We start from the raw sequence: 11,911 nt of genomic DNA on the forward strand, positions 1-11,911 counted from the left end.
TTACTTGAATTAGCTCGAGAGTTTAAAATTTAGACTAAAACAATAAATGTATGATTGTTAGTTAAATCCTCCATGAGAGTGGAGATTTTCTAGTAGTTTTTAATTACTTAACTAAAAAGACTCAATTCAGACAGAAACAGTTTACTCGTTAGTGATAGACGAAGAAGATTAAGGATATTTTTAGTAGTTAATAGAAGATTCGTTCATGTCGTGCTTGTTTGTAGAAAACAGACTAGGAGGTTGATTTTACAAACTAAAAAGAGATTTAGCTAAGCTCGAGGGAGTTAATAAAAGTAGTATGTTCTTGACTTTTGTTGATTGAGTTTATTGTCTAATGCACAAAATTGTTTCCTAAGACATCTCTAATTGTTGTCTTCATTTAGTTAGAAGTGTGAGTAGTTAAATTAAAACAAATATATTTGCTAGATTCTCTCGATAAAATGAAGTATCAGTCTAAAAACTCAATCATGAAGACGATACTCAAATTCAATTCACTATATTAAAATTTGACACCGTAAGATAAAAATCACACAACAAAATGCTAATAGAGATCACATTTTTTTTTATTGAAAGCCATTCTTTATCAACTATCAACTACCAAAAGAAAAGTGTAGATGGTGATTCTAATTACCATTTCTTCTTGCATTCATTCTCCCTTTTCGTTATTTTGTTCGATCAGATCCATCAAACAAACTGCAGATTAACAATTTTGTAATATTCTGCTCAGTTTTGTTACATTCGTCCATCAAAGAATATTACAACCAAAGCTACAATCAATGCTGGATCAACAGGACTAGGAAAAATGGTTAGTCGAAATCTTCCCCTTCTAACCCAAATTTGATGAAGCTTATGCATCAGGCTTGTCTGCATCAAAAAAGCAATAATCGTCACAATTCTTTACTTACCAATGCAAATAGCTCTTTGTAGTTTATGCACAAGAAATGATATTGACTATAATATAAGAAGACAATCTCTTTATTTATAAAGAATTGGAAAGCAAACTAATCCTAATCCTAATTAATCAAAGAAACTAACCATAATTGTAATCAGTCATGGAAACTAATCCCAATCCTAATCAATTAAGGGTTTGACCATAATACCCTAATTTACTCTTATCCTACTATATCAAATGTGATGTCTTTTCAAACATTCAATTTGTTTCAGAAAATTTGTTTCCCCTTTTGCCAATGAACAATAGCTTCCGTTATGTGCTAAATGATGCTTTGTACAAATGAAAATGCAAAGACTCTAACATAGACTTAGTGGAAGGATATTGATGGTTTGTATACAGATTTCCTCATACATAAGGCTTTCATTTTGCATAAGTTGCACATTATTTTTGGTCTCCTTGTTGAATTGCTCGAGCTAATTTGATGGGCATGGTGAATAAGTAAGCACTAAGTTGAATATCAAATCAAAATTAAAGTGATCCATCAGTTATAAGCTAGCCCCTCTCCTCTGCACAATTATAGCTCTTTGGTTGTTAAAAGTAACTAGACTATAGCAGGCATTAGAGTTTGTATTGTCATGTTTATATTTCCACTCAACAAACAGCATGCTTAAGAGTTGAAATGAAGAGCCTCATGAAAACATTCATCCATATGTTATTGTTATACTGTACCTGGGCCACTATAGTATTGCCTTTATATATAGTACAGGATCTCTGGAAAGGCCAGCCTTTCATCTCCAAGCTCGCATTTGAGTCGTCTAAACTTTCACCGACAAGGAAGACTTTGAACTCGGTTCTTTTAAGTTTGTTAAGCGTTCTTTGCACTTTGAAGAGCAAATCCTCCTCACCAACATCCCCTTTGAATCCTTGCCAAGATTCTTTCTAAGACCAATACAAATTTGTTCACATTATTTCAGAAAAACAGCAAAAAGGAAGTCTAACACAAGAATCACTTGAGATTTCTGAGAAGTACATCTCATAATTTACAAGCTACCCTGCTTCTAAACAATTCTATCCGAAAACTAATTTGCAACTATTGCAGGAGTAACATTTACACATTTGTTTGTTCTAGAGAGCCAGTTTATTCGTAATGCTACTGACCAAATGCAACGTAATCACCTTGAGTCGTGCTCTGAATAACCAAGCATAGGGTCTCGCTAGCCAATCAGGCCACTGTATCTGTACTATCCTAGTTTCCTCTCTAATAATAAAACTACCCTCTCCCTCAACCTATGACGCACGGTTAGTGATCCACGTAAATCTTTATACTGTCCTTTAATGTTCACGCTTTTTGCTCGTCGATTTCGTTTCTGTCATAACGCTTAACAAGTCCCAACAGTAACAATTCTAAAATCACAAACTAGAAAGCACACAAGGGACAAAAGCTGCTGTGAAAGAAGTCAATAAACAAAATGAATGCCCTAAAACTAAAACGAATAGGAAACACCATAATTATTAGGTTATACGAACTGGAAATCCTCAATTACTTCATATGATCAAAGCAAAATTACTGGAATAACACTCAGGTTTAAGAAATGGAGGCGACAACTTGTTCCTCACATGATTTAGGAACTTGTAAGCAGAATACTAAACAAAGCTATAGCACAGGAAGTGGAAATTGAAACAAACATAGATACTCACGTTAACGCGAAAAATGGAAATGAGAGGATCGGCGGCGGCGGCGTCAAGCAGTACAATCTTGTCAACAGACGATGATTTCAAAGAAGGACGATTGATTCTGTAGATGATATCACCGGAGGAATTAGTCAGGTAATCGGGATGTTCTTTGGATAGGAAAAGATCAACGGCGATCGGGAGAGCTGCAGAGCAAATGGCGGGATCGGAAGAATTAGCCATAAACAATCAGGTTTGCAACACAATGATCTAACTTACATCACGGAAATAAAGAACCAAAAAATTAATTACAATTTTAGTCCAAAACTTAGAATTTAACGTTTTTAAAAGTTAGAATTTTGTCAATAAATAAATAAATAAAAGTTAGCATTTATGGTAATTGTTTTAAATGGTACACCAACTCAAAATATTTTGAATTATAACAAAATATCATTGTCTATTCCTTATAGATCGCGATACACTTCTATCACTAAGCGATAGACTATGATATAATTCTCTCACTCCGTAATAGTGATATTTTGCTATATTTGTAAATAAATTACTCATTTTTCTTTATTTTTTAGAACCACCTTAGAATTTAATTCATAAAACCTTATAAATAGTCATTATAGGTTGATAAAATTTTCGTAAATAATCCTTATCGTAAGGACCTTTAATGAAAGTTTTATTAAATCGTAGAAACTAAATCCTAATTATAAATCATACAGATTAAATTTTACGAAAAAAATGGAAGGTAAAGATTATTAAATTTTGAAATATAGTTCAATTTTTTATTATATTACAAAATTGGTCCTTGTGGTTTGAGGAAATTTTTTTTTTTTAAAGTTAAAATATCATCCTTTAGTTTATAATAAGCATTTAATCCATGTGGTTTGATAAAATTCCATAGTCTTTACGAAATAGACTCTATAATTTATGTTTTATCAAACTATAAAATCGTTGATGAAATTTGATCAAATTATAGATACTAAGTTCCATTTGATAAGCATTTCGTTTTTTGTTTTTGGTTTTAAAAATTAAGCCTATTTTCTCTTTTTTTTTTAATTTTTAACCATGATTTTTTTTTAAAGCTATTTTTTTAGTTTTTAATTTTTTATTTGGTTTTTTTATCAAACAAGAAGTAAATTTTAACTTTATCAAATTTATAATTGGATTAAACTTGTTCGGAACTTTTTCATTTCTTAAGCAATAAGCATGGTTTAGAGAAGGAAAATACAGAATACTGTCTTGTTGAATTATGTAAAGCTAAAAAAATCAACTGATTCGGGTATTTCAATTAAAAGTCGAAAGTTGGAATAAATAATTGTGAATTGTTTGATAAGATTATACTTTTTATTTTTTATATTTGTATTTGGCACCTTATAGAAAAGGAGAAATTGAAATGTTTGGAACTCGAACATCCAATGCAATGATGCATTATCCTGTAAAGCTTAAGATTCTCAAATGGCCATAGATCAAACATTTAATATGGCATTAAAGCCGCTAGATCCCTTTCAAACTTTGTTTTAGAACATATTCTTTATTAAGTTAAATTTAAAAATGTTCTTTGATATAAAATCGAATATTATTATTTTTTACTTCAAACTTTAAAAAGTGAGATTGGAATAACTGAGAAGGATAACATATTTTTAAACTTTTGAAAATACTTCTACAAAATTTCCAAATATTTAGTCATATATTCCATAACATTTTTAAACTTAAAAACATTCAAAACTCAAAACTGCTTTCAAAATAAGTCCTTAAACTTAAAAACATTCAGAGAAATAAATAGATAAATCATTCCAAACTCAACTTTACCATTACATTTGAAATGAATTTTCATCTAACAATATTATTTTATATCAGAAAATAAACGGCAAACGACTTAATTACAAAGAAACCTAGTTGATAAACCTGTTAACTAAAATGTGACATTAGGTCATTCCATTTCATAGAATCTCAAGTAGCAAAAAATGTGGTTCGAACTCTAAATCTCCAATGCTACATCCCTAAGCATTGCAAACCTTCGTTATCAAACAACTTGCTTAAAACCCTAAATCCTAAACTCTAAACCATAATAAAAAAATTAAAAAGAAATACCTAATAGGAAAAGCGAAGGAAAAAACGTCATCACTCCCAAGGATGAAAAACTTGTCCTACTACTGAAAATTCAGCGATAGGACCATCTCCAATCTTCACCTTCATCATGACCACCATTAGTATCATAATCAAAGCTATCGGCATCATCTTCATCAAAATCACCATATATTTCATCCTCATATAATTGAATTTTGTCCTCCTCTGAGAACACATCTTCTAATTCATTACTTTCCGAGGACTGCTTGTCATCGTCATTATCTTCCAATTCATCATTCAAAGATCCACTCTCCAATTCTTCTTCATCGGAAACCTCATCCGGGTAATCAAAGCAAGGATTGTTTTCAGCTGAAAACAAAAAAGACAATAGCAAAAAAGATATCAGATATAATTTAGGTTTGTAAAGTAGAAGGAAAAGGTTTTTACCATTTGAATCATCGCTTTCATAATCTGAGTCATCAGGCCCATCATATAGATCCAAGTCATCAACTTGTATCCTGAAAAAAATATACGAAATTATTATTAAAAAGAAGTACAAACCAAAGCAGAAAGGGAAACCAGAGAAAGAAAGAAAGACGCACAAAGGAAACGGATTAGAGGCATCGTCATCAGCAATCTCCACATTATCCTTCACAGTATAGTAGTCATATACATAATCATCTATGGGCACTATAGAAGTGAAGACATGGACATAACAGTAAGAAATTACATTAACCACAAACAACAGCTCTACAAACATACTAATAATATTATATTGGAAAATTGTTTTAAAAAAGCAAAACTGCAGAAAATATTTTCAAATATAGTAAAATGTCAATCTATCAGTGATAGACACTAATGATAATAGTCTATCAGTGTCTATCACTGATAGCAGTGACATTTTTATATTTATAAATATTTTGGTTCATTATACTATATTTGAAAACAGCCTATATATATAACTAAATTTTGAGTAAGGTAAGGAAAAAAACTTAGGCAAAGCAAGAACTGGAGATGATAGCTGGAAAAACATATAAAGGATGGATGATAATTATCCTCCTCATCCAACTTTGTATTGTTGAATTGCATAAGACCCTAGTTGCATTATTTATCACTGAAGTTGTAAGCTAAATAATTTAAGTGACTGCTAGAATAATTGGAATTTACAATCTTGTTTCATCATGTTTGCATCTATATCTGATTCAATCTCCGCAGCAGCACTTGGAATAAACTCCCTTAGTAAAGGCAGGTAACTTGATAACATACTCTGATCGTCCAGAGACATTTGTCTGCACTAACAACAAAAGCAAATTTGCCCGCATAAATGAGAATTTTGTAAAATATCGAAACCGAATAATATCAATATAATAAAACTCACTCCTCCTGTTTTGGTGCTTCAATTGATATTTCATTTGCATCAAGACGAACAATATCATAGATATGATATATATCATGTAACTGGTCATCTTTTGAATCTTTAACTCCTTTCCTACTTCTCCATATCTGCTCAAATCTAGCATTTTTTGCCAGAACCTGATAAAAAGAGAAAGCAGTAGCACAAAGAAACCATGTTACCAAAATAAATTAACAGTTCAACATATGAAAACAAGTTCATAATCTAATCTGACCAGAATTCTTCTGGTAAAACAATGTTTGTATTCAATTTTTTAAAACCATTAAAGGAATGTCATCATATACCAAACCTCTTGTTCTTGTCTAGCTTTAACCAACAACTGATCTTGTCTTGACTGCATAACACTAGATAAGGTGAGCAAATTACCAAATAATTACCGCACAAACTAAGGACCAAACAAACAAATAGATAGGAAAGCATACAATCTCTTTCTTAAATTTTCTTCTGCGCTCCTCATTCTTTAGGTTATTTTCAATGGTGGAAGCAGCATCAGGTGCCTAAAGGGAAAACGGTTACTGATGTAGAGGCTAGTTAAAATCTTGAAGATTAATAACTGACCACAGTACTGACCCCAAAGGACTGAACAATGTCAACAGTGGCCTCAGAGCTTCTTAATGTCTCCACATGCTGTACAAATATCTTCTTAGTCTTTAGTTCCTCTAATGCAAGAGAAAGATATCTAATTAGAGACAGGAAGTTAAATAGATTCATATTTAAATCATACTTCAGTGACCATGTAACTGTGAGATCCAGTAGAATCATTATCGAGGTTGATACCCCAACCAAATAGAGACATTAAATCAATTGGAAAGAACCGAAAGCAAATAAATCCACATCTCCCCTCCCTCACAGAAAAAGAAGAAACAATAACAACAACAATAAAATTCGTCCCATTACTTTTCTTATAAAGGTTGACACGACTTTTCTACAAAGAATCCATGTAATGACGAATTTAAATCCCCCCACCCCCTCAAGTACTAAGTATAATCTGCATCCGTTATTGAATATTCATGAAAAAGCATACATAGTTGTTAATTGCCATTTCCACTTCTCATCTATGCAGATTACCGAGTGCTTGGTGTAAAGAAATGAAAAGAATGTAAGTACAAGTTTAGAAATTATCAGACCTTTGTGGAAAGTTTCTGAAATTGATAAATTCTCAAAATCCAAGAGCGGTCGCTTCGATGGCCTCTCATTGATTTCCAGCCCTAAGGCATACAATTTTCTTTTAATATGAGGAGAAAATAATATTAACATCGAAATAAAATAAAATAATTAAATCAACACAATCGGATAATTACAAAAGAAATTGGCCATAACTATGTGCCCACCACAAAGCTATACTATACGCTGAAAATTATCACAAAGGTCGACGGGGACATGGAAAATTCAGACTTCATTTGATGGTTCATAAATAATTACATCGAAAGAGACGGCTCATAAGAAAACAATAGAAGAATGTGATCTCCAAGAGTTAGCTGAACTATGCAAGTTATTAAACTTAAATTAGCAAAAGAAATGCTTTGAGGAAGGGAATGAAATAGTGTCTGAACAGAACTCACATAATGCATCAAGTCGAGATTGGGAAGCTTTGCGCTTAACCCTAACTAAAACCGGCTTTTCATCCACAAGTTTGGGAACAGAAGAAGAGCTCTCACCGATGCTGGCCATATGACAGGAAATAGTTTTATGTTCTATTCCTTAAAAGCATGAGGAATATTTTTGACAAGGCTCCTTAAGACTGAATAGGTCAGATTGGACAATGGTACTTTTGGACTTCAACAGGTCTATGAAGTATTAATGCTCGGTGTACAGTTTTTCAGCAAATGAAATAGCAGTCTCCCTAGACTTGGAAGTATGCTTTGTTTCACCACTGCCTTTTCCAGTCCCTGATCTTTCAGACTGAACCCTCACTAAGGCATCAATTAATGTGGCTAGAGCAAGCAATAATGAAGAGAGAACCTGCATTCAAAGACAGAAGACAGCAACAAACAGCATGAGTAGTACAATACATATTTATAATCTTCATGACAACATTTTAGATTTTTGTCAAATATACGAGATCTTTTTTTCTCTCTTTTCTCTCTTTTCCCTTTTAACAAAACTGAAGACTTCCATTTGGAGATATAAAAGTGCAAACAGTGGCATCAAAACAAATGCAACCAACGATAATTTTTTATCGTCTTGTGTCCAACCTATAGAACGGATATGTTCAAGTAAGATCGTAACAATAAAAGTATAATCTAAAGGCATAGTTCAACCTAAAAAGAAAAATTAACAGGAAGGTATACATTAGGGGAGATACTGTTCCAATGATGTTAAAGTAGGAGATAAACGATTTCAAGCAAAAAGGTAGCAATGAAAGATAGCCAAACACCACACACTCCACCAGCTATTTTCAAAGAGCTTGGGAAACCCTCCTATCCAACCTTGGCCAAACTATTCACCAAAAGACAACACCCAAATCCCAAAATCATACTCCCCTGTATGTACAAAATAAACATCATGCTCCCACCTCCAATACCAATGTCAAACTTCTTTCCCTTTCTGCCCCTCCTACCATAGGTATGGGTAATTTGGGACTTTAGAAGATACTATCACAAGAAATTCATTTTTTATAAGAAACATTAACTTTTATTATCAAAGAGAGAGATAATAATGAGGGGGAGACAAGGTGTCCCCACATAACAACTTACAAAAGAAGAAAACAACTAGTATAAATTTGAGTTAGGCTATAATTACAAAAGAATTTAGAAGTAGAGGACCAAGTAGAAACAAAAAAAGTAACCGAACTCTAGAAAAACACCACGACTAGTTTCTTGATTACGAAAAATTCTAGAGTTTCTTTCAAACGACAGACTCCAAAGGAGGGCAAAGATCCCATTGGACCAAAGGATCTACGCATGAGCATTTAACTGAGGACCTTCCACTAACTATAGAAGAGCTTCCGAAGTTTTCTTGGGCCAACACTACTGCATTATGAACAAACTATACAGTCTCCCCCAACAATCAGCAACAAAGGGACAAAAGAAAAAAAAATATGCATCAAAGACTCTTCACTGTTTTTACAAGGAACACACCAATTAAAGAGAGCACAATTTCAAAGGATCCTCTATATTCTACAGCAGGTGTTATCCTTTCAAAAGAGAAGAACCACAAGAAAACCTTCACTTTCTTAAGACAAAAGGCCTTCCAAATAATATCAAATTTTTGCCTTTCCAAATATATTTGTTTCACAATAAGCTTGGGAGACTTAACCGAAAAGGAGCCATCATTTTTCAGCAACTACACGAACACGTCATCCTTGTTATTTGGTCTAAAAAGTTGAAGTTTGTTCAAAAGAGCAACCCAATCATCAAACTCAGCATTAGTGAAATTTCTTTTTAATCTTAAATCCCTCACATAAAGAGAATCAAACCAGCACTAACAACCCAACGAAACCTTGGCAATCACAAGTCTGAAAAGCTTAGGAAATTCCAAACAAAGAGATGAGTCAACCAACCATTTGCCCTTCCAAAATCAGGTTTTATCTCTGCCACCCACTCTAACTCTGTACCATTCCTCTGAAATGAAGATGCAATTGCCACTTACACAAAAATTCTAAAAGGATACATTTAACATGACAAGGAATTCGATGAAAGTGTTTCTTAACAAATTATAAATATTATCTCAAGAAATTCGACATTCCTGCTCACAGCTCGATTTCGCCTTCCCCTATGGTTTCTTTTCCATCAAATCACCCCCGCACACTCATGATAGAGTCTAATAACACATTAAAGGAAATTGCAAATGCATGCAACCGACCAAATCAAAATAAAATAAGAAAATGAACATCTCAGCATGCTCAACATTCTCAAGATTTATCCAAATAATATAGTTCAAATAAGCGTACATCACATAACATAAACAAATAAATCATCCAGATTCCAGCATGATTAGCAAACAGCAAACAGACCCAACAAAAAGAATTCTACGTACAAAAATGTTCTAATTCTAAACTGCACTGAAGCTAGTCAATTGCCTACCAAAATCTTACTAAAAACCATATGGGTCTCTTCTGATACGTGTTTGAAGGAGTCTGAAACTATTCCAAATCTACAAATAAAAGTTTCCAAGTGTTGGAGACAATTTTTAAACACCTTATTCGAGTTCGAAAGAAATTTAGAGCACTTATCTACTGAATCTTACCGAAAAGGACTTGGTTCCTTGCTGGAAATTGTTCGAAAGCTTAAACCTGAAGTTTTGAAAACCATTAGGAAATACGTGACGTAAATCAACGGCAGATAGAGAGCGGTCACTGCCGAACCTTGCCGGAATGAGGAAAATTTGCTGCTACAACGCTGAAAAATAGCTACTGCAAGTCGTGGTTAGCGTAACTGGTCGTCACAGGGTATGAACGTCATTGATTCCTAGTCCGATTTGTGTAGGTTTGCTCGCGAATTGCCGGAGAAGGAGGCTTAAGCCGCCGTCGATATCTGCTACACCGCTCACACACATCAAACGTCACAGAGAGCGTCGTCGTGGGTGTTAGGAGGCAAGCGAGTTCGTAAGTCTTGAGTAGAGAGTTTAATTTTAGGGCATTTATGGGATTTTGGGGATTTAATGATGAATGCCTCCATCTTAAAAATTAATGAAAATTTAGCTTAAGCTCATAAACCACTCCACCACCTCATTATCGGGACTCATTGCAAAATGGTTGGCTCTAACATAATTTTTCATTTGACTATTGATTTGAAAAACGTTGGACTAAAAAATACGTGATTCGAATGAATATCGCGTTAGGGTTTTGATTATTTTACGGTAAGAGAGACATTACTAACATAATAGTGCTTTGTGATATCAACAAAAAGTACGTTTTGATTTATTTTTTAAGATTCGGTCAATTAAGCCTCTAGGATTGGATCATCCGTACAAAAACTTCAAACTTTTTGATCTATTTTGGTTGTTGAGAAAATTGACGCGTAGAATTGGACAAATGAGAAAAAAAATAGAGAATTTATAAATTGACGAAATTTTATATATATGTACTAAAAAATAGTGCATCAATTTTTTTTTTACATGCTTGAAAAAGTGATAGTCCTTATGTTTGTTTTAACGTAATCCACCGTACGTTGATCATATATTGTTCGAAATTACACATAATAACTTTGAGTTTTACTGTAATTGATAATTTATTATTGCAACTAAAATAATTTTATAACTCATTAATTACAAGACTTTATAGCACCAATCCTAACATTATGATCACTTGTGAGTAAAATGACATGGTAATGACTCCTAGAGTGAATGTGTGAAAGTAACTATCCATATGAAAAGAATAAGCTAGGGAGAATTTTACTTCCCAAAAGGGCACCTAGTGGCATGAACTACAAAAGACTTTATGATTGAAACTTAGGGTGAAATAGGGACTATCCATGAGGATTTTATCAAACTATACGGATGAAATTCTCACTTTCAAAATTATGGGGACTCAATTCTAACTTTCTCTAAACCATAGGAACCAAATTTATAGTTTGATTAAATAAGGCATTAATTACAAAGTTTTAGGACACAAATTTCAACAATAAACATGTAAAAGTACCAAAATTCTTTCAAAAACTAGCTAAAGAATGAAGGAAAATTAAAACAGAATGAAAGAGCAAAAATAACACATTTTGAGTGCTATCATATAAGCAATTTCTCATATCTGAATTATTCTTATTTAGATTTCAACTGACATAACCCGATCTTTCAATTTCAATATATAAGTGAATAATTTGAATAAAGAATGAAGAAAAATTAAAACAGAGTAAGAGGGAAAATCGAAAGTTTTTCTCTTTATTACCCATTTAGATAGTATATACATTAAAATATTTTTA

The 11,911-nt window shown here is 32.8% G+C and overlaps 2 protein-coding genes across 3 annotated transcripts; both read right to left on the bottom strand.

Annotated features, from left to right (window-relative positions):
- Positions 1-537: 537 nt before the first annotated feature.
- On the bottom strand, positions 538-2,897 carry LOC120075285 (protein LURP-one-related 7). The gene is made up of 3 exons (XM_039028510.1): positions 2,591-2,897; positions 1,622-1,831; positions 538-864 (listed from the first exon to the last, which is right to left on the bottom strand). The coding sequence occupies exons 1-3, from the start codon at positions 2,804-2,806 to the stop codon at positions 733-735; spliced, it is 558 nt and encodes a 185-aa protein (XP_038884438.1). The 5' UTR covers positions 2,807-2,897; the 3' UTR covers positions 538-732.
- Positions 2,898-4,399: 1,502 nt separating this feature from the next.
- Positions 4,400-10,653, bottom strand: LOC120075894 (RNA-directed DNA methylation 4). 2 transcript variants are annotated; one of them, XM_039029633.1, is made up of 12 exons: positions 10,360-10,653; positions 10,242-10,287; positions 7,616-8,015; positions 7,181-7,261; positions 6,624-6,712; positions 6,476-6,550; positions 6,343-6,387; positions 6,018-6,172; positions 5,807-5,928; positions 5,242-5,329; positions 5,087-5,157; positions 4,400-5,008 (listed from the first exon to the last, which is right to left on the bottom strand). In XM_039029633.1, exons 3-12 carry the CDS (start codon positions 7,722-7,724, stop codon positions 4,734-4,736), a joined length of 1,110 nt encoding a protein of 369 aa, XP_038885561.1. In that variant the 5' UTR covers positions 7,725-8,015; positions 10,242-10,287; positions 10,360-10,653; the 3' UTR covers positions 4,400-4,733. The 2 variants fall into 2 exon arrangements, with proteins under 2 accessions (XP_038885561.1, XP_038885562.1); XM_039029634.1 differs by lacking the exons at positions 10,242-10,287; positions 10,360-10,653 and adding an exon at positions 10,079-10,132.
- Between the last annotated feature and the right edge of the window lie 1,258 nt (positions 10,654-11,911).

The sequence above is a fragment of the Benincasa hispida genome, chromosome 4 (genome assembly GCF_009727055.1).
Source record: "Benincasa hispida cultivar B227 chromosome 4, ASM972705v1, whole genome shotgun sequence".
NCBI lineage: Eukaryota > Viridiplantae > Streptophyta > Magnoliopsida > Cucurbitales > Cucurbitaceae > Benincasa > Benincasa hispida.